This window comes from Hyla sarda, chromosome 4 (assembly GCF_029499605.1).
Source record: "Hyla sarda isolate aHylSar1 chromosome 4, aHylSar1.hap1, whole genome shotgun sequence".
NCBI classification, from domain to species: Eukaryota; Metazoa; Chordata; class Amphibia; order Anura; family Hylidae; genus Hyla; species Hyla sarda.
The window spans coordinates 134560952-134585253 of NC_079192.1; the positions used below are offsets into that span (position 1 = coordinate 134560952).

The 24302-nt window shown below is 40.7% G+C and overlaps 1 protein-coding gene and 1 non-coding gene across 3 annotated transcripts in view; both read right to left on the reverse strand.

The window, feature by feature from the left end:
* Positions 1-709: 709 nt before the first annotated feature.
* The window catches only part of SPPL2A (signal peptide peptidase like 2A), a 68715-nt gene continuing 45122 nt past the window's right edge, over positions 710-24302 (reverse strand). Inside the window, exons 10-16 of one of the 2 annotated variants that reach the window (XM_056572203.1) lie at positions 20964-21038; positions 19721-19777; positions 17550-17603; positions 7692-7791; positions 6499-6576; positions 5293-5453; positions 711-1274 (exon numbers count right to left, since the gene is read on the reverse strand). In XM_056572203.1, coding sequence (XP_056428178.1) covers positions 1203-1274; positions 5293-5453; positions 6499-6576; positions 7692-7791; positions 17550-17603; positions 19721-19777; positions 20964-21038 — 597 coding nt within the window. In that variant the 3' untranslated portion in view covers positions 711-1202. Of the gene's footprint in view, positions 1275-5292; positions 5454-6498; positions 6577-7691; positions 7792-17549; positions 17604-19720; positions 19778-20963; positions 21039-24302 lie in introns of both variants that reach the window. The other variant, XM_056572204.1, reaches the window with a different exon arrangement.
* LOC130267919 (U2 spliceosomal RNA) lies at positions 13414-13604 on the reverse strand. The gene has a single exon (XR_008843336.1). It is a non-coding gene; the product is annotated as a U2 spliceosomal RNA (small nuclear RNA).

The following is a 24302-nucleotide window of genomic DNA, read 5'->3' on the forward strand; positions in this document are numbered from 1 at the left end:
TTCTCACTAATATTGGCAACATAATAAATCTTTTTATGTACAAATATAAAGGTGCTTAGTAATCTGTTAAGGCTAGGGCGCTGCACTGATACCTTCTCATGAACAGCAGTAGTTGTAAAGTACTCTAGCACACAACAAATCTAAAATAAAAAAAAAATAAAAAGTCAAATAACCAGAATGTAGACCATAAAACCAGTAAGAGTAATATAAAAGCTGTCTGCTTGACAAAAAGAAATTGATCATGGCACAACTATTTATGTACAAATACTTACATACAAGTACATTATAGTGCAGGGTTATTCAACCTGTCATTGCCTAAAGTGCACAATAAAGGGAGACTGGACTCAGCAATATGTTTATTTCTTATATATCCATATTTAATACTTTCTATATTTTGTGTGATCGGTGCTGCATACTGTGCATGAACTGCAAAAATCTAGACATAGCGTAATCTCAGTCACCAAGGCACCCATATTCGGCTTTAAAAGGGGTACTCCGCTGGCCAGCGTTCAGAAGTAAATGTTCCGAACGCTGTTTTCACGCTGCGGGGGTCGGCCACACCCCTCGTGACGTCACGGCCACGCCCCATCAATGCAAGTGTATGGGAGGGGGCGTGACGGACGTCACGCCCCCTCCCATACACTTGCATTGATGGGGGGCGTGGCCGTGATGTCACAAAGGGTGTGTCCGACCCCCGCTGCGCAAACACAGCGTTCGGAACATTTACTTCCCAACGCTGGCTAGCGGAGTACCCCTTTAACGTAGCAGTCAAACACTTTTTTTTACGGTGAATATATGTAGCACAGATCACAAGTTTTGTGCCAAAATATTTTTTAAAGACAGTAGAATACAGTTCCTAGGGATATACAAGAAACGTTACCATTGAATCAGTCCTGTCTGCTTTTACGCAAGATTAACTTTAAGAACTACAGGTCCAACACTACAGATGAAGATGCAGAAACATTAGATTTCTTTTCATAGTGCATAGATCTTCAAGACCTTTCCTATGTCGTATAAGGCACAATTAAATGGAAACGATTATCTCACAGTATTACAATCTTCCCTCTGATTTATGTAGAATAAAAAAATTTAGAAAACACTTTAGATTACATTTTGTAAGGGAAACTGTAGCGAACGTAAATGCTAAAAACCAAGCAGACATATTTGATTTCCTTATTAAATACAACTATGCCCCGAGTACATCATTGTTCTTCTTGAGCTTCGCCTCGTATAATATTTTCTTCAGTGACAGTGTTGTCTGCTTGCTCCATTATCTATAAGAAAAAATATATCATTATTGTAAAACTGACTGGTATAATAAACAAATAAAAAGAAAAAACAGAAAAAAAAAATGGTTTTATATATATATATATATATATATATATATATATATATATATGAATAATATATATTTTTCTATTTATCCTACTTGTAGAAGCCCAAACATGAGGATCCACCAATGTATCATCCACCTACTGTTTTAATTTTTAGTGGGCACTTTTTATGTCATTTAGTCACTAAGGGGGAGATTTATTAAAACCTGTGCAAAGGAAAAGTTGCCCAGTTGCCAATAGCAACCAATCAGATCACTTCTTTCATTCTGCAGAGGCCTTATTAAAAATGAGAGAAGAAATCTGATTGGTTGCTACGGGCATCTTTTCCTCTGCATAGGTTTTGATATATCTCCCCCTAAGTGCATATTACTAACATCACTAACATCACTAATCCAGAATGACTAAGGCTGCTGAACCAAAATGTTGTCCTCAAATGCACAAGAATTGTTCTGCAGGCCCCTTCTTATAGTCATGGCCGTAAATGTTGGCACCCCTGAAATTTTTCAAGAAAATGAAGTATTTCTCACAGAAAAGGATTGCAGTAACATGTTTTGCTATACACATTTATTCCCTTTATGTGTATTGGAACTAAACCAAAAAAGGGAGGAAAAAAAAGCAAATTGGACATAATGTCACATCAAACTCCAAAAACGGGCTGGACAAAAGTATTGGCACCCTTAACTTAATATTTGGTTGCACACCCTAGGAAAAAAATAACTGAAATCAGTCACTTCCTATATCCATCAATAAGCTTCTTACACCTCTCAGCCGGAATGGTGGAGCACTCTTCCTTTGCAAACTGCTCCAGGTCTCTCTTATTGGAAGGGCGCCTTTTCCCAACAGCAATTTCAAGATCTCTCCACAGGTTTTCAATGGGATTTAGATTTGGACTCTTTGCTGGCCACTTAAGAACTCTCCAGTGCTTTGTTGCCATCCATTTCTGGGGGCTTTTTGACGTATGTAGGTAATCCTCAGATTTCACGATGGCGTGCACACATTCAAGGCATCTGTCACCTTTCAGGCCGATAGCTGATAACTTATACCGGAATATTGGTATAAGTTATCGGCTATTTCAACCGGTGGCGGCGGTCGTCTCCGGCCGGGGCATTATCGGCATGGTAATTGCCAATACCGATAATGTCCAAAATCGTTATTATCAGCTGATAATATCGGCCAAATCGATAATCGGTCGATCCCTACCAGGCACAGGCAGCAAAACAACCCCAAAACATCATTGAATCCCCACCATATTTCACTGTAGGTACTGTGTTCTTTTCTTTGTAGGCCTCATTCCGTTTTCACAGTAGAATTATGTGCTTTACCAAAAAGCTCTATCTTGGTCTCATCTGTCCACAAGACTTTTTCCCAGAAGGATTTTGGCTTACTCAAGTTCATTTTGGCAAAATGTAGTCTTGCTTTTTTATGTCTCTTTGTCAGCAGTGGGGTTCTCCTGGGTCTCATGTCACAGCTTTTCATTTCATTTAAATGTCGATGGATAGTTCGCGCTGACACTGATGCTCCCTGAGCCTGCAGGACAGCTTGAATATCTTTGGAACTTGTTTGGGGCTGCTTATTCACCATCCAGACTATCCTGCGTTGACAGCTTTCATAAATTTTTCTCTTCCGTCCATGCCCAGGGAATTTAGCTACAGTGCCATGGGTTGCAAACTTCTTGATAATGTTGTGCACTGAGGAAAAAGCCAAATCTAGATCTCTGGAGATGGACTTGTAACCTTGAGATTGTTGATATTTTTCCACAATTTTGGTTCTCAAGTCATCTGCTTTCAGGTGTGATTTTTATATTGCCCACACCTGTTACTTGCCCCAGGTGAGTTTAAAGGAGCATCATATGCTTGAAACAATCTTATTTATCCACAATTTTGAAAGGGTGTCAATTTTGTCCAGACCATTTTTGGAGTTTGGTGTGACATTATGTCTAATTTGCTTTTTTTCCTCCCTTTTTTAGTTCCAATACACACAAAGGGAATAAACATGTGTATAGCAAAACATGTGTTACTGCAATCCTTTTCTGTGAGAAATACTTCATTTCCTTGAAAAATTTCAGGGGTGACAACATTTATGGCCATGACTGTATATGAGGAGGGCAGTACTAGATTGGATCTGGGTAAAGCTGGCAAAATTGGGTATATGGACTTTCCGTTTCATAGTAAAAGGTTGGTAAATACTAGAAGGATGCTGGAACTAGGGAAAAAAAAACACATGTAAATGGGTTAGCAACAGTTCACAGTTCATATGCCTACCAGTAAAATGGCAATAAACTGGAGAAACCAGTAGACTGTGCACAGCAGCAATTGTATACCCAGCGAAATTAACAAGAACTTTCTCTGATACGATATATTACAAAGTTTCCTATATCCATGTGTACTTTTGAGTTATGCAAAGTTTGTTGAAATAACAGTGAACATTTATCTTATTTTTTAGGATAATAATGCATTTTGTCACAGAGCAAAGAGTTTTAAAGCTTTTCTTCATGAAAGGCTTATCAAATTTATGGCAAGTCATGGTATCAATCCAATAAAAAAAAATTAGGTTGGAAATTACAGATAATAGTCCATGACAAGGCTCTATCCTGATTGGCCACGTGCTATAGAATATTATTTATATAAGGAAGCAGAGCTATAAATCATGTCATATCTGTGATTTGTATATTTGCCATGAGTGAACATCCTCTATGTGTGCAGATTAAATCATTTTTGCCAGGGGCAGTTTACAGAAAATTATAATAAATATAAACCAGAATAAACATAACTGTCAGTCATTAGAAATGGGTCTATATCCCGCTTACATAAAATTGGCAGAGATAGTGCTGCCACCGGATGGCTTCAAATCATAGGACTTCTATATAAGGATTTTTCTAATGGATGTGTAGCGGTACAGATCAGACTCTGTGAGAAGATTCCCACATGCAATCTTTAATGTGGTTGTCAATGCAATATTTTTAGCCAAAACCAGGAGTGAATCCAAAACTGGATACAAATATGAGACTTTCCTCTATACTTTGCCTTCCCTAGGGAGCCACTCTTGGCTTTGACTAAAAAAAAAAAAAAAAAAGGCCAACAAAACTCCAGCCCAAGAGTTTGAAGAGAGCATAACATTAAAAGGTGCTCAAAACGCGTCAAATTTGATATGTCGAGTTGAAGTGGGTGTACGTTTTTATCGTGAGGATTTACAATAAATTGGTGATTTTCCAAGTGCGGGATCATCTTTTCCCTTTAATTCATTGATGGGACATTGAAGCCAGAGTGTGGATCCGCTCACAGAGTGACGGGGGAGGTGAGCTGGACTTTCTATATATTAATACAAGACAAAGCCATTTACCAAAAATATGGAGCTGTTCCTGGTGAACAAAGAAGGGGTTGGGTCCCTAGCCAGGACACTGCAGCCCATTAAAATAGGTTAGGATAGCCTTCAGTTTTAAAGGTCTGGATATTCCTTTTAATACAAGCAGTAAAACCCAAGAGTTTTAAGGGGCAATTGCTGAAATATGATTGGATTCACATAATCACATAATGTAAAGAATCAGCAGCACCAGTCAAGATTTATTAAGAAATTAGGACTTTTATCAGACACGATGGCTTAACTTGGGTCCTATTTTACCAATATTTCCCCTGTGCTGGGAAAGTAAACCAAGTAACCTGTCCATCCATATATAGCTTGGTGCAATAGTCAGATGACAATCGCAAGAAAACTATAAATGGATGGACAGTTTTGGGGAAAGCTATTTTTATTTTTTTTTAACTATTGTCAAACCAGACATTTATTATTGCATTCTTGTATTTGCCATACATTCACGCCAAACCCTTGAACTTTTGAGGATTACCTTTAGAGACAGAGTTTAAAAAGATTAAATAAATTAACTATTGTAACAAGTTTCTGGGTTAATTGCAGCCAGTAAGTATACTTCATGAATTATGCACCGAACTTTAGTGGCCAATACCTCATAGCAGCCGCCATTCCAGAACTTTTTCATTTCCCTTCTTTTCCAGGCAACAACAGAACTGGCAAGAAGTGTGCAAGGCACTAGATACAGCAGGGCTGGCTGCCCCATATTGAGTACAATCAAGACAACTAAAGTCAAAATCATCCCCACAGCATAACCTAGAATAGAGTATAAACATTACTAAAAAGCAAAAGGGAGGCACGCAATACAGTAATGTACATCACAGAAGAATTGTTAGTTAGTACCAATTGCCATTAAAAGTCTCACTTTAACGTTACACTTTGTCACTTTCGTATGGTTGGGAGTCTGGTTGTACAGACCCCCACCAACTGATAGAATAAGCTGGGAGAACATTTGGCTGAGCATTTCTCTTCCCGTTTCTCTGCAGGAGACAGGTTTCATAGATATACCATAGAATCTGTGTTGTACAGCAAGGCCGGGAGAGAAGCGCTTGGCCGTTCGCTTCTCCCGCCTCCTTCTAGCTCGTTCTCTGAACACCAAAAGCCCAATTAATCAAAATGGTCTCAAACACGTCTCTATGACTTAAAATAAAAGTCAATTGAATTTACAAATAAACCATAATCTACCATCCAAAAAGGTGGGGACTACAAATGCATCTTCACATAAAATTACATGGACTTTCCTTTTCATACATGCTACATAAAAGGTTGGTAAATACTAGAACGATGCTGGAACTAGGGAAAAAAGATATGTAAATGAGTTAGCAACAGTTCACAGTTCATATGCCTACCAGTAAAATGGCAATAAACTGGAGAAACCAGTAGACTGTGCACACCAGCAATTGTAAAACTAGCGAAAATAACAAGAAATAACTAAAAAACAGTATGTAAACTGAAAATAAGCCTTAGCCGATAGAATTTTCACAAGCATTTTTCTCTGATAAGATATATTACAAAGTTTCCTATTTTCACGTGTTCTTTTGCGTAATGCAAAGTTTGTTGAAATAACAGTGACCATTTATGTAATTTTTTTTTTGATAATTTTGGCAAAGAGCAAAGAGTTTTAAAGCTTCTCTTCATGAAAGGCTTATCAAATTAATGGCAAGTCCTGGTATCAATCCAATAAAAAAAAAAATATATAAATATTGTACACTACATAGACACACTAGCTGACGAATTAGCCATATAACAATATAAGACATAAGATCCTTTACAGGATTAGTTATTCCGTTACCACACGTACCTATAGTACATGATATGAAATATGTACTAGCAGAGGTAAATCGTACATCAAATCTTCTGCAATATGCTACCAGCAGGCCTACAATACAAATACAAAGCTAGAGTTTAATAACCGTGCATAGAATGTATCCACATAATTGTACATTACATCCTTCTACAAACAGGAAAGAACAAGTGGAAAAAAAACTGAACTATGTCAGCCACCATCCTCTCTCTCTCTACTTACTGGTAATTCATTTTGAGTTTCTATTCAAACACCCAAAAACTATGTATACCTTTAATTTAATGTTATGCACCTCCCCCCCCACCCAATGCATGTAAAATAAAAATAAAAAAATCTAACAAATAACACTGTTGTTTTGTGCATGCAAACCAATGTGTGTCTCCATGGTAACAGACTACAAACTGAAAAAATCCTGTGTAGTCTGATCTTACTGTTACACCACCTAACCTTTGTCCCCCTACAAGCTGCTAGCTTCCATTTTGACATGTTAGCAAAAAGCATGGGGACATATGGACGAGTGTGACCGCAGGTTGTGGAACATACAGGATTTGACTGTAACCATGGAGACACATAGAAATGCATTGAAGCTGTAAACACAAACCGTTGTAAGATTTTGAAATGATACTTAGTTGAGTAAACTTTTGTCTGGACTGTGACACCTACTGAGCCCTTTGCCTTTTCACCACATTCTTGTCTAAGGTTTATCCCCTACCATGCTTCAGGGTTTCAATAAGGTGCACCACTCTAATGATGACCAAAACATTTCCTGGTGCTAATACTAGAAGTTTACCTGTATATGGCTCTGGACTTAAACATGAACAATGTATATGCTGCCTTCTAGTGGCGACAATAGGCATTGAAGATTTTAATATTTAATGTGCAGTGTGTGTGTGTGTGTGTGTGTGTGTGTGTGTGTGTGTGTGTGTGTGTATGTGTGTATGTGTGTATGTATGTATGTGTGTGTGTATGTATGTATGTGTGTATGTATGTATGTATGTATGTATGTATGTGTGTGTGTGTGTAGGGCACAGAGGAATCGTGCTTTGCACAGAAATAAACAGAGCACCATAGCCTTTTTATAAATAGCAAGAAAATGTTCCAATTTATACAAGTAGTTGGTTTCTTATAACCAATTTAACACATAACTAAACAATAACCAAGATAAAAAGGTGATTTTTTTTTCCTCTTACCAGGTACAATAATGTCTCCAAAGCCCAAGAGTGAAAAAGGCATCACACACAATTTTGCGGCAGAATACTCCAGCCTCGGTACCCTAATAACTACTGGTAACTGGAAGACAAGGACATGACAGACATATTAGAAAGTCTATCATTAAGACTGACCACACACATACAGATCTCCCCTCGATAACAAGGAGGATCCTCTCTTATCATCAGAACACTTGTCAGAAATGGAAATCTTCTGCATGGTGGGGAATTGTGTATCTGTATCCCATCAGATGCTTTTTTTCCCCCCTAGAAACAGTCGAGGCTATGTAGGCTTCACCACTTACAGCCATCAATAACCACATGTATCAGCATGCAGCAGACAGGTTGTAAGATCACTTGTGTGGGTATTCTAATTCCATACAACTTTTCTCCTAGTGGGATGGTCCAGATTATAATGGGAGAGCTTCTGATAATAGGTACATATTAGGGAATTTCCTCATGTACAAGTGGAGACATCTCACAGTGAGGACTCACCATTGGGGCAAACGATAATAATACTTCAGAGAACCTGAGACAGATGAAAACTGAGTGATCTGTTAGCGATCCAAGGAGTGGGTTGTCTTACAATATTCTCTCCTGGAGACTATGGTCAGATACAGTCATTGGGGAGATTTATCAAAACCTGTCGAGAGGAAAAGTTGCTGAGTTGCCCATAGCAACCAATCAGATCGCTTCTTTCATTTTTGAAAAGGCCTCTGAAACATGAAAGAAGCGATCTGATTGGTTACTATGGGCAACTCAGCAACTTTTCCTCTCGACAGGTTTTGATAAATCTCCCCCATTGTCTTTTGAAAGTCTTTGTCTAATATACTGAGGCTATAAATATTGCTGGCTTTACAGAGCTTTTAGTTAGTTAAATAGAATTCACCAGCTCTATTTGCTACTTATAGCTGTATAAAAGTATAAAAGCAAAGTGAACCTTTCCTGGAGCTAATGAAAATAAAACAGCAAGGAGGTGGAGATGTACTGACTAAGTGCCACACTCCCTTTTGGACTGGATGTAAAGGGCCGGGATGTCAGTCGAGGAGGGGCTGGGAGGTGACGGTGAATCAGGACGTGTACCAGGCTGTGACACTTGAGCAGTTCAGCTTGGCTTCTTGACATTTGACCAAGAAATAAAGAGTCAATCTTTACAAGTTTGGCAACCACCATCAGGGTCATGAAAAGTACAGTTTTCTTTTATACCTTAATGGTCTATTCACACGTACAGTATTCTGCTGCAGATTTCATTGTAAACTGAACACAGCTTGAAATCCTTCGCATCAAATCTGCGCAGAATACTGTACGTGTGAATAGACCATTAATGGGTACTCCGCTCCTAGATATCATATCCCCTATCCAAAGGATAGGGGATAAGATGTCTGATCGCAGTGGTCCCGCCGCTCCGAACCCTCACAATCTCTCCTGCAACAACCACCTGCTATCTGTTGCACAGAGCGAACTTCGCTCTGTGCTTGATGATTGGCGATACAGGGGCCGGAGTATCGTGACATCACGGCCTCACCCCCTCATGCCGTCACAGCCCACCCCCTCATGACATCACAGCCTGCCCCCTCAATGCAAGTCTATGGGAGGTGGCGTGGCGATCAGACATCTTATTCCCTATCCTTTGGAGTACCCTTTAACCCCTTAAGGACAGGGTTTTTTTCCGTTTTTGCATTTTCGTTTTTTCCTCCTTGCCTTTAAAAAATCATAACTCTTTAAATTTGGCACCTAAAAATCCATATGATGGCTTATTTTTTGCGCCACCAATTCTACTTTGTAATGACGTCAGTCATTTTGCCCAAAAATGTACGGTGAAACGGAAAAAAAAATCATTGTGCGACAAAATTGAAAAAAAAACGCCGTTTTGTAACTTTTGGGGGCTTCCGTTTCTACGTAGTACATTTTTCGGTAAAAATGACACCTTATTTTTATTCTGTAGGTCCATACGATTAAAATGATACCCTACTTATAGGGTATTTTTGTCGGACTTCTGGAAAAAATCATAACTACATGCAGGAAAATTAATATGTTTAAAATTGTCATCTTCTGACCCCTATAACTTTTTTATTTTTCCGTGTATGGGGCGGTATGAGGGCTCATTTTTTGCGCCGTGATCTGAAGTTTTTAACGGTACCATTTTTGCATTGATAGGACTTATTGATTGCTTTTATTCATTTTTAAATGATATAAAAAGTGACCAAAAATGCACTATTTTGGACTTTGGAATTTTTTTTGCGCGCACGCCATTGACCGAGCGGTTTAATTAATGATATATTTTTATAATTCGGACATTTCCGCACGCGGTGATACCATATATGTTTATTTTTATTTACACTGTGTTTTTTTTATTTATTGGAAAAGGGGGGTGATTCAAACTTTTAATAGGGGAGGGGTTAAATGATCTTTATTCACTTTTTTTCCCACTTTTTTTAGCAGTGTTATAGCTCCCATAGGGACTTATAACACTGAACACACTGATCTTTATCATTGATCACTGGTTTCTCATAAGAAACCAGTGATCAACGATTCTGCCGCATGACTGCTCATGCCTGGATCTCAGGCACTGAGCAGTCATTCGGCGATCGGACAGCATGGAGGCAGATAGGGGCCCTCCGGCTGTCCTGTAAGCTGTTCGGGATGCCGCGATTTCGCTGCGGCTATCCCGAACAGCCCGACTGAGCTAGCCGGCAACTTTCGCTTTTAGCCGCGCGGCTCAGCTCTGAGCGCGCGGCTAAAGGGTTAATAGCGCACGGCACCGCGATCGGCGCTGCGCGCTATTAGAGGCGGGTCCCGGCTTCACTATGACGCCGGGCCCGCCGTGATATGACGCGGGGTTACTGTGTAACCCTGCGTTATATCAGGAGAGCAGGACCAAGGACGTACCGGTACGTCCTTGGTCCTTAAGGGGTTAAAGTGCACCTGTCATTTGCAAAACCTTTTTTATAATGTATACAATTATACAATGCCTAAGCCTTGCTGCAGAGCCCTGCATGTCCGCAAAGACTACATGTATCTTTTCTCTGCACAAAAGAGACACACAGGTATTAACTGCAGTTAAAAGACAGCATTCTTACACCGAAAATATACACATTTGCACCAATTTATATTACAAATATACAGTATAATGTTATTATTTACATAATATAAAACGTTTTTGCAAATGGCAGAGCCCATTTAACAGCTATTAGCAACAAAGAGAGCTGACAAATTCCCTTTAAAAGGCTATGTATAAATGGATTTTTATATAAATGTTGTCATGAAATACCATGAGCCTCATACCTAAAAAATGTTACAAGTGTCGGTGTTATCAAGGCAACCAGATAACTTATTTCATTTTTTTACTTCCTGGAAATTTAAAGGCGGGGGTCCACTGCTGATAGGTTACTATAATATCCAGCAGCCATAGTATTAGCAGAATTCTTATTAACAGTGATGTAATTCTTCCTAATTATTAACATGAATCATTTCTTTTAGTTTCTTTAAATATACTGTATTCTGGGGAACTGGCAGGTGCCAAAACAGGATCTCTGTCCTTATGTAGATCCAATGTGGTAGCTGACATAAAGCAGAATAGATGGGGGTGCATACTAACATATGCTACCAGCACTTCCAGTCTCAGCTGGTAGGAGGTGAAGAAGCTGGCTTCGACAAAGTCCTGGAATATGTATTTTCTGGCTTTTTGTTTTTAATTTATTTTAATGGCCACTGTCATTTGCAAAAAAATAAAAAATAATCATTTTATACAAATTTAATGAATAACATTACATGTATATTTATAATCTACATACATTTGTCTCAGCTGGGACAAAACACAGAAAGTGTGGATGGGACAAGCAGGGCTCTGTGCAGGCTCCTGGTTTGTCAACCATCCTGCTGTGTGAGCCAGGGGGCATGTCCCAGAGCCTCACTGCACAGAGCCCTGATTGTCCATCCTCACATCCTGTATTTTGTCACAGCGGAGACACACAGGCAATAGCTGCAGACATAAGATACATTTTTTTTCAACCAAAAATAGGCACTTTTTTTTTAACCAATGTATATATACACTTTATTATCAATATATTAAAAGGAGATTTTTTTGTACTCACCGTAAAATCGCTTTGTTGGGGAACACAGAGACCATAGGTATCATGCTGCTGTCCACTAGGAGGATCACACTAAGCAAAAAAAAAAAAAGAAGTCGGCTCCTCCCAGCAGGACATACCCATCCACAGTCAAAAACCAGTAGGAGAAGCCAAACAACAAAGGAGACATGTCCAAAGGACACCAGAAAGTAACAACAGGCAACTAACAACCTGACCAGGAACCAGAAATGGGTGGGTGCTGTGTTCCCCAAAGAAGGCTACGAGAAAGAGATTTTACAGCGAGTACAAAAAAAAAATCTCCTTTTCTTGGTCGCCTTATTGGGGAACACAGAGACCATGGAACATCCCAAAGCTATCCCTGGGGTGGGAAAAACAACCGCCAAAGAAGGAAAGAGCAGTCCAGAGACAGAACTATTCCCATACGCACAGGAACGTGGAAGAGGCCCAGAGGGAGCCGGAAACCAGCCATCTGGAAGCCCCTGCAAAACATGAGGGGAGAGCTAGGACCCGAAAGGGAAGGAACCATGCAAAAACGGAGGTCCAACCTCTAACCAAATGCGTCCAGAAACAGTCACCTCAGAGGCCTGCCGGTCAGACAACCCCCTGGCCGGAGAGCGAACACTACCAGAAAAGACATAAGGCGCAGGACCACCAAGGCCGGGCCCAAACGTGGAAGAGAAAGCGAAAAGAGAACTCTAATTCAGGGGTTCCACGAAGCAAACGAACATGGCAAAGAACCTCCAGCTGACAGAAGATAAGCGTGCCAGACAGGCCGCCAGGAGGCCAGCCGCAACCACAGGACCGAGGCTGAGTAGAGAGAATGATAAGAAGGCGGCAGCTGAACATGCCCAGCAAAGGGCAAGAACTCAGAAGGTGGAACTACAAGCCGCCGTAAAAGGAGAAGAGAGAGAGAGAGAAACAAGATCCACGTCCAGGCCCAAACGTAGAGCAATCCGGCCCAGAGGACGACTAGAGCATGGGGCACATTGCCGACCACTTGGACCGAGAGGCCCAGACACCAAACCACAGTCCCAGGCCATGCTGCCAAGCGACCAGGTGTAAGAGAAAACTCAAAGAGCACACAGTATCACCTGGAAGGGCGAGGAAAATTGAGGGCGACGGAAGGATAACACCCATCTAGTGGAGTGCCGGAACTGTAGCTAATGACACGCTCACCATTTTACACTGGACTAGCTATGGAAGCTGCAGAGACTCTGTTGACCACGCCATGGCACCCCGTTCAATCACAGGTAGAGGAGAACGGAACTTCAGGCACAGCAGACTAGGCACTAGTGAGCGGTGGAGAAGGAAAACGACAGGGTGCTGCCAGGTTTTTTGGAATTCCCCAAGGAATGATAAGGGTAGCATGGCGAGCCAAGTCTATGACTATCCCTAAGTCTGGACCACTGTCATAATACCATACCCCAGTAAAATGACAATCAGGTCACTATGGAAAACGGGCCAGGGCCCGAAACCATCGCTCAGAATACAGAGGCTAGGAAGCACATGGTTGCAGACTGCACTTATGTGGGCAAAATGGTACAGTGCAAAGGTTAAGTGCTGCAAACATGTGGACCATGGACCTAATATTTTGACAGATAGTAAAGAGTTGTGGGAGATGCACTGTACCCGAAGATACTGCCATATTGGGTCAATGCATAGGGTTAGGGAAGCAAGCTTTGAATCGGCCCCCATTCTCAAAAATCCATTCAACATATGGTCCCCAGACAGGGGAACGTATGAGACATTAAACTGATAAGAACAGATACTACACCTGATCTTAGCTGAAAGGCCGGAAAGCGATCAGAATACCCTCAAGGCAGGGGGGGGATGTGAGGCGCCCCAGGCCACAGAACTGAACAGAGGGTCCGAGGGAGACGCTCCAAACCATAAAAACGATAGGAGCACGATAGGAGCAGGGGAAGGGGCATGGAAAAAAATGATGCAACTGTAATAACCATGTGTGGCCTAACAAAGGGAAGCAAACAGTGCTGAACAACATTCAGCCATTTGAGGGCGCAGATTGCCCATGAGAAGCTCTTTAAAAAAAATAATAATAATTAAAATGCAGAAAGGGCGCACTGGTGAAAACAAGCCCCCGGGTGCTGCCGAAGAAGGCCTACAGTAAGGAGAAGCCAGGGTTAAAAGTAAGGAGTGCCTTCCTGGCAGCCGTCACAGTGACCAGGCCGGGGACCGCACGGGGTCTCGGCTGCACAATCGGGGCACCGGCACGCCTACAAAAAGGCGGCAGAGCTAAGTTCGGCTCAATAGGAGGGCAGTCGGCAGCATGGGCCGAGAAAAAAAACAACCTTTGCGTGCAGACCGAAGCGCTGCCGGGATAGAAGCCACAATGGCCGGGACTTCCTCCTGCCCTACCGCTCGTGGCCTGGAGGAAAAAGACTGCCGTACAGCGCAGGAGAAGGTGAGAGTCTGACCCCTGTAGCAGAAATCCATTAACCCCTAATGGGCCAGAAGCCATTAACCCCTAATGGGCCAGGTAGAAGCGGCCCCTGTATTACAAAGTCCCCATGTTCAGGGAAAGAGGGAACTCTGTCCCAGGAGAAGAGGTCTGGGGGGGGGAACGACACAGACATACTCACCCGCAGGGAGCATACTCATCTTATGAAGTCTTCGAACAACTAGGGCCACCTGCCCTAAGCCAGCTGGCAAACAGGGGCAAATGGGGGACCCGAACCATAGGTACACCACCAGGCGCTGGTTGCTGGTGAGGAGGGGTTAACGGCCCATCCAGCAATGCACCGTGCCCCAAGCTAGCAGGTGGGGGATCAGGCAGCGCCATGCTCCAGTCACCCCATGCTAGAGAAAACAATAAAGGAAAGAAAAACTAAACTTTAGCTGAAACTAGCAAAAAAACTAAAGAAATAAGACCAGGTCTGGAGAGCTACAGACCTGTGTCTGCCTCCTGCTGACACTAAGCAAAAATTGATAAGCTCTGTGCCTGTGGGTGGGTATATCCTGCTGGGAGGAGCAGACTTCTTTTTTTGCCTAGTGTCAGCCTCCTAGTGGACAGCAGCATAATACCCATGGTCTATGCGTTCCCCAATAAGGCGACCGAGAAATAACGTTTTTGCAAATCACAGTGCCCATTTATCAACACATGAAAATACTGTGATAAATATAGCATGAATTGAAAAAATGACTGTACGTCACAACATGCTGCATGATAACAAAATGATGCTACAGAGACAGAATGTGCATGTCACTTATTTTTAAAGTCCATAAATAAGTACAATTGGGTTTCATTTGAGATTCTCGGCAATGCTAGAATAACTAGCTACTCTTTCCTTTTTACAGATTGCGTTATAATAATGGTGTCTGGCCTATGACTATGCATGGCATAGTGGTGATACATCTCAGCAGGGTCTCCAATACTGCAAGTAATACATTATATAAACAGAACATAATGACAGATTTGTTGCAGTTGCCTTTCTAGATGACTATACTATTATTAGCTTATTGAAGTTTAAAACCATGAGTATAAACCTGTTCATCTAGCTCAGTGTTTCCCAACCAGGGTGCCTCCAGATGTTGCAAAACTACAATTCCCAGCATGCCCGGACAGCCTTTGGCCGTCCAGGCATGCTGGGAGTTATAGTTTTGCAACACTCGGAGGCACCCTGGTAGGGAAACACTGATCTAGCTCATCCAATAGTTTTTAGGGGGTCCCAGTGCTCTGTTCTTGTGTGTCCTGTTGACTAAGTGACAGTAAAATAACATGAGATACGGTAGTATAAAGTGGCTTTAGACTAAAACTGCAGCGGGAACTGTTTGTGATCACTTATGTACATGTAGCTAAATGTAGTCACCCCGAGAGGCATGAGAAATTAAAGCCGGCAGAACCCTGAACTAATGGGAGCTCTACAAATTCAACACTGAAATAGTACAGAAAGATGTAGCAGTCACTGCTCAAAGCCACATGGCAAATAGTGCGACTTTTAAAGGGGTTTTCCTACACAGAAAAATTTGTTAAATTAGTATAAATCTCAAGCATTTATGTAATGATGGCGAAATCTGCCGTTTTATAGTAACGTAACATATCTCTGTACGGTTCTTTTCCCATACTCCCCATTATCCCAATAATTGCCCCACATAAAAGGGCCTAAATTGCAAGTACTTCTGGGGCAAAACTCTCATCCCTTGGAGTCACAGACTTGACCCTCTACTGGATCTCCTTATACCTCACATTCAGTCTCCCCCTTACACATCACCTCCTCATCCCCTCACTATTTGAGCCCCCCAAGGCTCTGTCCTGGGGCCTTAAACTCTTCTCCATCTATACTCTTGGCTTGTGACAGATCAGAAAATGTCACGGCTGATGACACTCAAATCTACCTCTCTGGTCTAGATGTCATCTCAGATCCCAGAATATTGGCTATGCCTTTCTTCTTCTCCCCCAGCTTTCTAGAACTGAACATGGAGGAAATATTTTTAATCTTTCCACCATGTTCATTCACCCCCTCCCACCCTGTCAATTACAGTCAGTGGTTCCCCTCTCTCCCACTCCAGCAAGTCCGCTACCTTGGGGTAAGTTTGGATTCTGCTCTGTTCTTCATACTTCCCGTCCAGACCCTTAACACTTCAAGAACCTCTCTTGAATCTGCTCTAGTCAAATTGAAATCAACAAAACTAGAACATGCCCTCATCATGTCTCCTGGACTACTGAAAATTTCTCCCAATATTGCTCAATGATTTGGAGCAAACTACCCTGACAAACCTGAATTCCATCAACCATCCAAAACCTTCAAAAGCAACCTGAAACCCCATCTCTTCAGAAGAGCCTGCAATCTAAAATAACCCTTCTGCAACTGTACAGCACCTGAATGGCCGCTTCACTCCCCTACCGTCTCCCTAACCTTACCTTGTAGACTGTAAGCAGGGTTCTCTCTCCCTTTGAACAGTCTGTCATATACTTTTTTTTAATGTCTATTGAACTTAATTTTATGTTGCAATATGTATTTTAAAGGGGTACTCCCCTGAAAACATTTTTTCTAAATCAACTGGTGCTAGAAAGTTAAACAGATTTTTTAATTACTTCTATTAAAATTCTTAATCCTTCCAGTACTTATTAGCTGCTGTTATGATCCACAGGAAGTTCTTTTCTTTTGGAATTTCCTTTCTGCCTGACCACAGTGTTCTCTGCTGACACCTCTGTCCATTTAAGGAACTGTCCAGAGCAGGACAGGTTTTCTACGGGAATTTGCTCCTACTCTGGACAGTTCCTAAAATCTGTCAGCAGAGAGCACTGTGGTCAGGCAGAAAGGAAATTCAAAAAGAAAAGAACTTCCTGTGGATCATAACAGCAGCTAATAAGTACTTGAAGGATTAAGATTTTTTAATAGAAGTAATTTACAAATCTGTTTAACTATCTAGCACCAGTTGATTTATAAAATGTTTTCCAGTGGAGTACCCCTTTAACCTCCCATCATGTGTACTAAGGAGGCTGTAAAAATATATAATAATGATCAATCTGTGGACTGTTAAGATTCTATAAATCCTGATGGGAAAGTGTATTCTAAAGATCCCCATTTTTTATAAATCCATTTAAAAAAATTAATCATCTCCTTTCATTGATGCAATGGTAACCAAGAGACACAAAACATGAAAATGCCATGAAATAAAACATGAGACAGACATGATAAGGAGCACAGATCTCATTAAGTGAATACACTAGAAGATCTTAGAGTGTAAGAAAAGAATCCAATGAACTTATCCGAAAGACAATCCTTACTTTCTCGAAGGTGGCTTGAGAGTCTGCAGGAACCTCCAAATAGTTCTCACCATTCTAGGATCAAATCCAAGTCAAAGACATTTAATATCCAAATGGATCAGCCAAACATAGGCCAGACTTTGTTATACTTTGTGTACTTGTATTTCTTAAGTCTAAAGCTTTATGGTATAAAAACAATAACAGGACTGACCACTTTACATATCACGCCTTAAGGTCTTATGTGTAGCAACAAAATATTATAAACTGTATAGGAAATAAAATAAAAAATTTGAAATTCCAGCTTGCAATCAAAGGGTTAATCATATGGTTACATGCCCAAAATCAATGTTAAGTGATGCCTTGCTAAAGTTATTCCTGGCAGTGTTCTCTGTTCTTCTGCTCAGAGCAGCAAATGCCTAAGATTTGGCAGTGTGTGCTGGTGTAGGAAGATAACTCACATGGTGGTTTACATTCGAGTGGTGTCTATTTCCCTCCGCATGCACATCGATAAAATCAGAAATTAAAGGGGTATTCCAGGCAAAAACTTTTTTTTATATATCAACTGGCTCCGGAAAGTTAAACAGATTTGTAAATTACTTCTATTAAAAAATCTTAATCCTTCCAATAGTTATTAGCTTCTGAAGTTGAGTTGCTGTTTTCTGATGACTCATGTCCCGGGAGCAGTCCAGCTCCTATGGGGATATTCTCCCATCATGCACAGCTCCCGTGACGTGACATCATCATTGAGCAGTTAGACAGAAAACTTCAGAAGCTAATAACTATTGGAAGGATTAAGATTTTTTAATAGAAGTAATTTACAAATCTGTTTAACTTTCCGGAGCCAGTTGATATATAAAAAAAAGATTTTTCTCTGTTTACTTCTATAGACCTAGCATTTTAGCATAACCTCTTGTATGCAGTCAGGGTCGGTATTGTTTTTATCAGCTTCTTAGAAAGTCAGCTAACAAACGCATAGGGGAGCAATGTGCCTCTGATTTACAAATGCATAGAAATTCTATGAGAGAAAATACATTATCTCCACTAAAGTCAATGGGGTACGGCTAGATTATCTGTATCCTACTATAGGGGAAAGAAAAGGAGGAGAATATGGAATGAAGTGCTGGGATTTGTATTTTGTGCATTTTCTATATCTAGCATTCCTTCAAAGGAGAATGGTCATCAGTGTCACCGCACTAAGCTGCTGTTACAGGCAGATAGCGTGGATGACACTGATGACAACCATACTTACATGTCTGTGATCCATGCTTCCGTTGTCTCCTCTGTGTCTCTAGTATCTTTATCTGCTCCCTCCGTTAGGCCGGCAGGCTTAGGGCACAGACGGGCTTTGTGACGTTACCGCTGCTGTTTCCCTAGGCCTGCTTGCAGCAGGGACCAGCTGGAAAACAGCAGTGGTGACGTCACAAAGCCTGGCCTGTGCCCCCTGACGGCCGATCTGAGGGAACAGATGAAGATACCGGGAAAACAGGAGCACGAACCGTGGACAATTTAGTATGGTTGTCATCAGTGTCTCCCGCACTACCTGTCTGTAACAGCAGATTAGTGCGGTGACACTGATGAAAATTGAGCTACACTGTAGTCTAATACGGTTACCCAAAGGAAAGGAAAGCGCAGACATTTTGATTTCTAGATGTTTGTAGGCATCCTGCCAGGTGAGCCCTATAAGTACAAGAGAGCATTTTTCTACCCATTATATTACAATAAGTGTTGCTTAAAAGCAGAGTATGACTAGGCTTACATTGCATTTCTGCTGTATGTCACAGGTATCCTTCAGCATCCCACCATAAACAGGACGCAGATGATTACTGTGGCATACTGCAGAGGGCCCCATTCATTTCAATAGTCCAAATGTAGTCACCTAATGACTACATTAGGGCCCCTTTCTAGTAGTAAAAGCTAATTTAACAGGACTCAAAAACATAGCGGCCAAGCTACTAAGTCCTGTTAAATGAGCTTCTACAAGTGGAAAGTTGGCCATTGAAACAAATGTCGCCGCCTGCAGTACGCCACAGTATGCAGCATCCTATAATTGGTGGGATGCTGACAGATATCTGTGGCGTACAGCATAAACGCAGTGTGAACCTAGCTTAATCCCACCACCAAATACTCATTAATGGACCCCAAAAGAAACTACTATACACCTGAAGCTTGTATATAATTTAGCAAATAAATACCTTTTCTGTGCTTCCTGATGGTCCGGCTGCCACTTCGATCATGATGCTCTGACCATTCTGATAATATTTATTAAAAGAGAAAAAAATGTATCAGTCCACTGTATACAGACATACACAACTAAATACCATTCCTTGTAATACATGGCATTCACGTTTAATTCTCATAGAAAATCTTTATGTTTCCAACATTTTTACTGTCATAATTCTGTGTAGAGGCATCAGTTTTCCTGTTTTGTAGCTTTGAAGTCCCTCTCAGTATCTAATTTTAAAGTCACATTCATTTCAATGTAAGTTTGATCTGTGTTCATAATTCTGTTAGAGGCTCTGTCAGTAGCTTCCATTGGAGATTACAACAAAGTAAAGAGAAACAGCACAGAATGAAGTGCTATTCTTCCAGACAACACTGCAGAACAAAACGGGTACCCTTAGAAGCCAATGGGGTTTGTCAGTGGCTCCTGGGATCCACAGTATATCAGATCCAGCAGAGCATTGTGTCTTCCATTTATAAAGGAAACCAAACCAATAGTGTTTGCAAAGCCTCCAAAATACAGGGACATGGCTGTCAGGACATTTCTCAATGTTTAAGCTTTACATGAGTATTCCAGTGAAAAACATTTTTTCATATCAATTGGATCAGGAAAGTTAAACAGATTTGCAAATTACTTCTATAAAAATATCTAAATCCTACCAGTACTTATCAGCTGCTGAAGTTGAATCATTCTTTTCTGTCTGACCACAGTGCTCTCTGCTGACACCTGTCTGTCTCAGGAAATGTCCAGAACAGAATAGGTTTGCTATGGGGATTTTTCTCCTGCTCTGGACAGTTCCTGAGACAGACAGAGGTGTCAGCAGAGAGCTCTGTTGTCAGTCAGACAGAAAAGAACAACTCAACTTCAGCAGCTGATGAGTACTGTTAGGTTTAAGATTTTTTTATATAAGTAATTTATTAATCTTTTTAACTTTCTGGAGCCAATTGATATGAAAAATATTGTTTTTTACTGGACTACCCCTTTAACATAAAAGATTAGAGAGGCTCTGTAAAAATATCTATGTGCACACGATGTGCAAACACTTTGTATTTGTAAATTGTCACAGATGTATTAAACATGTGCATTATTTTTTTTTGCATATTATGCCAATTGAGAAACAAAGTGGATAAAGTGAATCCAATATTAACTGTTACTAAACAAGTCTATTTAAATCCCACCACTTTATGTAGCAGATATTTTTGTTTTTAACATACCTTTGTAATGAATGGAGTTATAAAGACAAAAAACACATCATAGAGAAGCAAGAGGCCTAGGAGAATAATACAAGCCTGTAAAAAGATAATGCAACTTTAGTGGACACAACAAATCGATCAACTTAATATACATATATATATCCAGGATTGGCAAGATTTTAGCAAATGGCGCTCAACCCCCCCAAAAGCAGGTCAGTCATCTATTGTTTTGGTAAAAAGAAGCAGGATTTACTGCCTCAAAAAAGCTGCACGGTAAAAAGCGAGTTGCAACTTACCCCCAAAAAACAACTCTAGAGCCTTGGCCACTAGTTGTCTTCCTTCCTTGCAGAGTGTCATCCACTGCCTGTTGTTGGAGGAACTCTGTCTCAAGTAACAGAGACAGCAAAAACAATTGCAGGAAGTGGCAGTGGGGTTTAGCCACTGCTATGTGCAGAAGAGAGGGACAAAGGAGAGAGACTGTGTACCTACAAGCTGTGCACTGATCTGCACTGTCCATGCAAGGTGAATCAATGTAGAAGTAGAAGTTTCAGTGCTTAGTGTAATCCCTTCCATGCTGTGCTGCTGCTGTATGTACACAGTCCCACCTCTCGATTTCTAACCCCCCTTTAATCTGCAGCCTTGTTTTCAGCAGGTCTAGTGCTTAGTGAAAAGCCTTCCATGCTGTGCTGCAGCTGTTTCTTTCATCTCTTCGCACATAGCACCTTGCAAAGTCAGTACATCAGTAGCCCCTTCTCCCCTCCACAATATCAATAGGGCTACATTGTGTAAATCATACCTCAGCACAGTGCCAGCCTGTTCAGTGCACTACTACCAGCATTCTGACATTTTATACATATAATCTGTCTATTTAGCTATTATGGCCTATAACTAGCCTGGACATTGTTTAGACACCATATACACATTGCAGTTTTGTGGATATGATAATTTGATTTACTTTTAGCAAAAAGCTGAACATGTAATATCAACATTTTGATAAATGAAAATGAATATCTGCTGCGGAAAGATTTAACCCCTTAAGGACGGACCCAGTTTTTACCTTAACGACGCAGGACGTAAATGTACGTCCTGGTGAGCTGGTACCTAACAAACCAGGACATACATTTACGTCCTAAGCATAACCGCGAGCATCGGAGCGATGTCCGGATCATGCGCGGCAGGTCCCGACTGCTGATTGCAGCCAGGGACCCGCCCGTAATGGCGGACATCCGCCATTAACCCCTCAGATGCCATGATCAATACAGATCACGGCATCTGCAGCATCGCGGTCACTAAAATGGATGATCGGATCGCCCGCATCGCTGCCGTGGCGATCCAATCATCCAGCACGGCAGACGGAGGTCCCCTCACCTGGCTCCGCTGCCTTCTCAGCGTCTTCTGCTCTGATCTGCCTTCCTGCAGACCAGAGCAGAAGATGACCGATAACACTGATCAGTGCTATGTCCTATACAAAACAGTATTAGCAATCGAGTGTTGCTATAAATAGTCCCCTATGGGGACTATCAAAGTGTAAAAATAAAAGTAAAAGTAAAAAAATTTGAAAAACCCCCTCCCCTAATAAAAATATAAATTGTCCCATTTTCCCTATTTCACCCCCAAAAAGTGTTAAAAAATATTTTATATACATATTTGGTATCGCTGAGTATGTAAATATCTGACCTATTAAAATAAAATGTTATTGATACCGTACGGTGAACAGCGTGAACGTAAAAAAAAAAAAAAAAAAAAAAAAAGTCCAACATAGCTGCTTTTTTTCATTTTATTAAAATTTTTAATAAAAAATAGATTTATTTAAGTTTTATATAAGCATATATGGTATCAATAAAAGTACAGATCATGGTGCAAAAAATTAGCCCTCATACCGCCGCTTATACGGAAAAATGAAAAAGTTATAGGTCTTCAAAATAGGGGTATTTTAAACGTATTAATTTGGTTAAAAAGTTCGAGATTTTTTTTAAGCGCAACAGTAATAGAAAAGTATGTTATCATGGGTATCATTTTAATCATACTGACCCAAAGAAGTAAGAACACATGTCATTTTTACCATAAATTGTACGGCGTGAAAATGAAATCTTCCAAAATTAGCAAAACTGCATTTTTCTTTTTAATTTCCCCTCACAAATAGTTTTTTTTGGTTGCGGCATACATTTTATGGTAAAGTTAGTGATGGCATTACAACGGACAACTGGTCACGCAAAAAACAAGCCCTCATACTAGTCTGTGGATGAAAATATAAAAGAGCTATGATTTTTTTGAAGGCAAGGAGGAAAAAACGAAAACGTAAAAATAAAAAGTCCTTAAGGCCCCTTAAGGGGTTAATGACCAGGCTTTTTTATTTTTTATTTTATTTGACATGTGTCTCTATAAATGGTAATAACTTTAGAACGCTTTTTCTGAGCAGAGCGATTCTGAGATAGTTTTATCGTGACATATTGTACGGTACTTTATAAAAGTGATGCATTATTGTAGACGCATGCTGCATTTTTTTTGTTAAAAACTCCAAAATATTGCGATTGCAATTTTTTGGGTCAGTACGATTATGGCAATACCTATTTCATATTTTTTTTTTTATGTTATTTTTCCTTTTCTCAGCAAAATTATTTTTTTCCCCTTTTTTGTGTTATTTTCCGACAACCGTAACTTTTTTATTTTTCGCCCGACACCATTGAGTGAGGGCTTATTTTTTGCGGGCCAAGTGGTACTTTTTATTGGTTTCATTTTCGTGATATATGCTACCTTTTGATCTTTTTTATTCCTATTCTACCATTTGAACCAAAATGTGCGAATTTTGCGCTTTTTTTGTTGTTTTTTTTTACGCCTTTCAACGTGCAGGATAATTTACATTATAGCTTTATAGTACACGTCTTTACGGACGTGGCTATACCTAGTATGTATATGATTTGTGGTTTTTTTTTATGAGAATACAGGGCTTTTATTGGGAAAGGGGCATGTATTTAATTATTTTTTACACTTTATACTTTTATTGAAGAACCTTTTATTATTTTTCTTTCACTTTTTACAGATTATACTATGTACTGCAGCACAGTATGACCTGATGAGCTGCATGCACTACAGCCTGTGCGATCCACTGGCTGGATCTCACAGGCTTCCGTAGCATCTGACCTCCTGCTGCCATAGAAACCAACGGCGACCAACGATCGTATTGCGGCGCCGCCGCTGTTTGTGAACAGGGGGAGCACTCTCCCCCTGTCAACACCATAGATGCAGTGATCAGGATTGATCACGGCATCTATGGGGTTAATGCTGCCTGGACCAGTGCGATCGCTGCCCCGGCAGCTGCGGCAGGACTGATTGACAGTCAGGTCCCGCGGCGATCTCCTG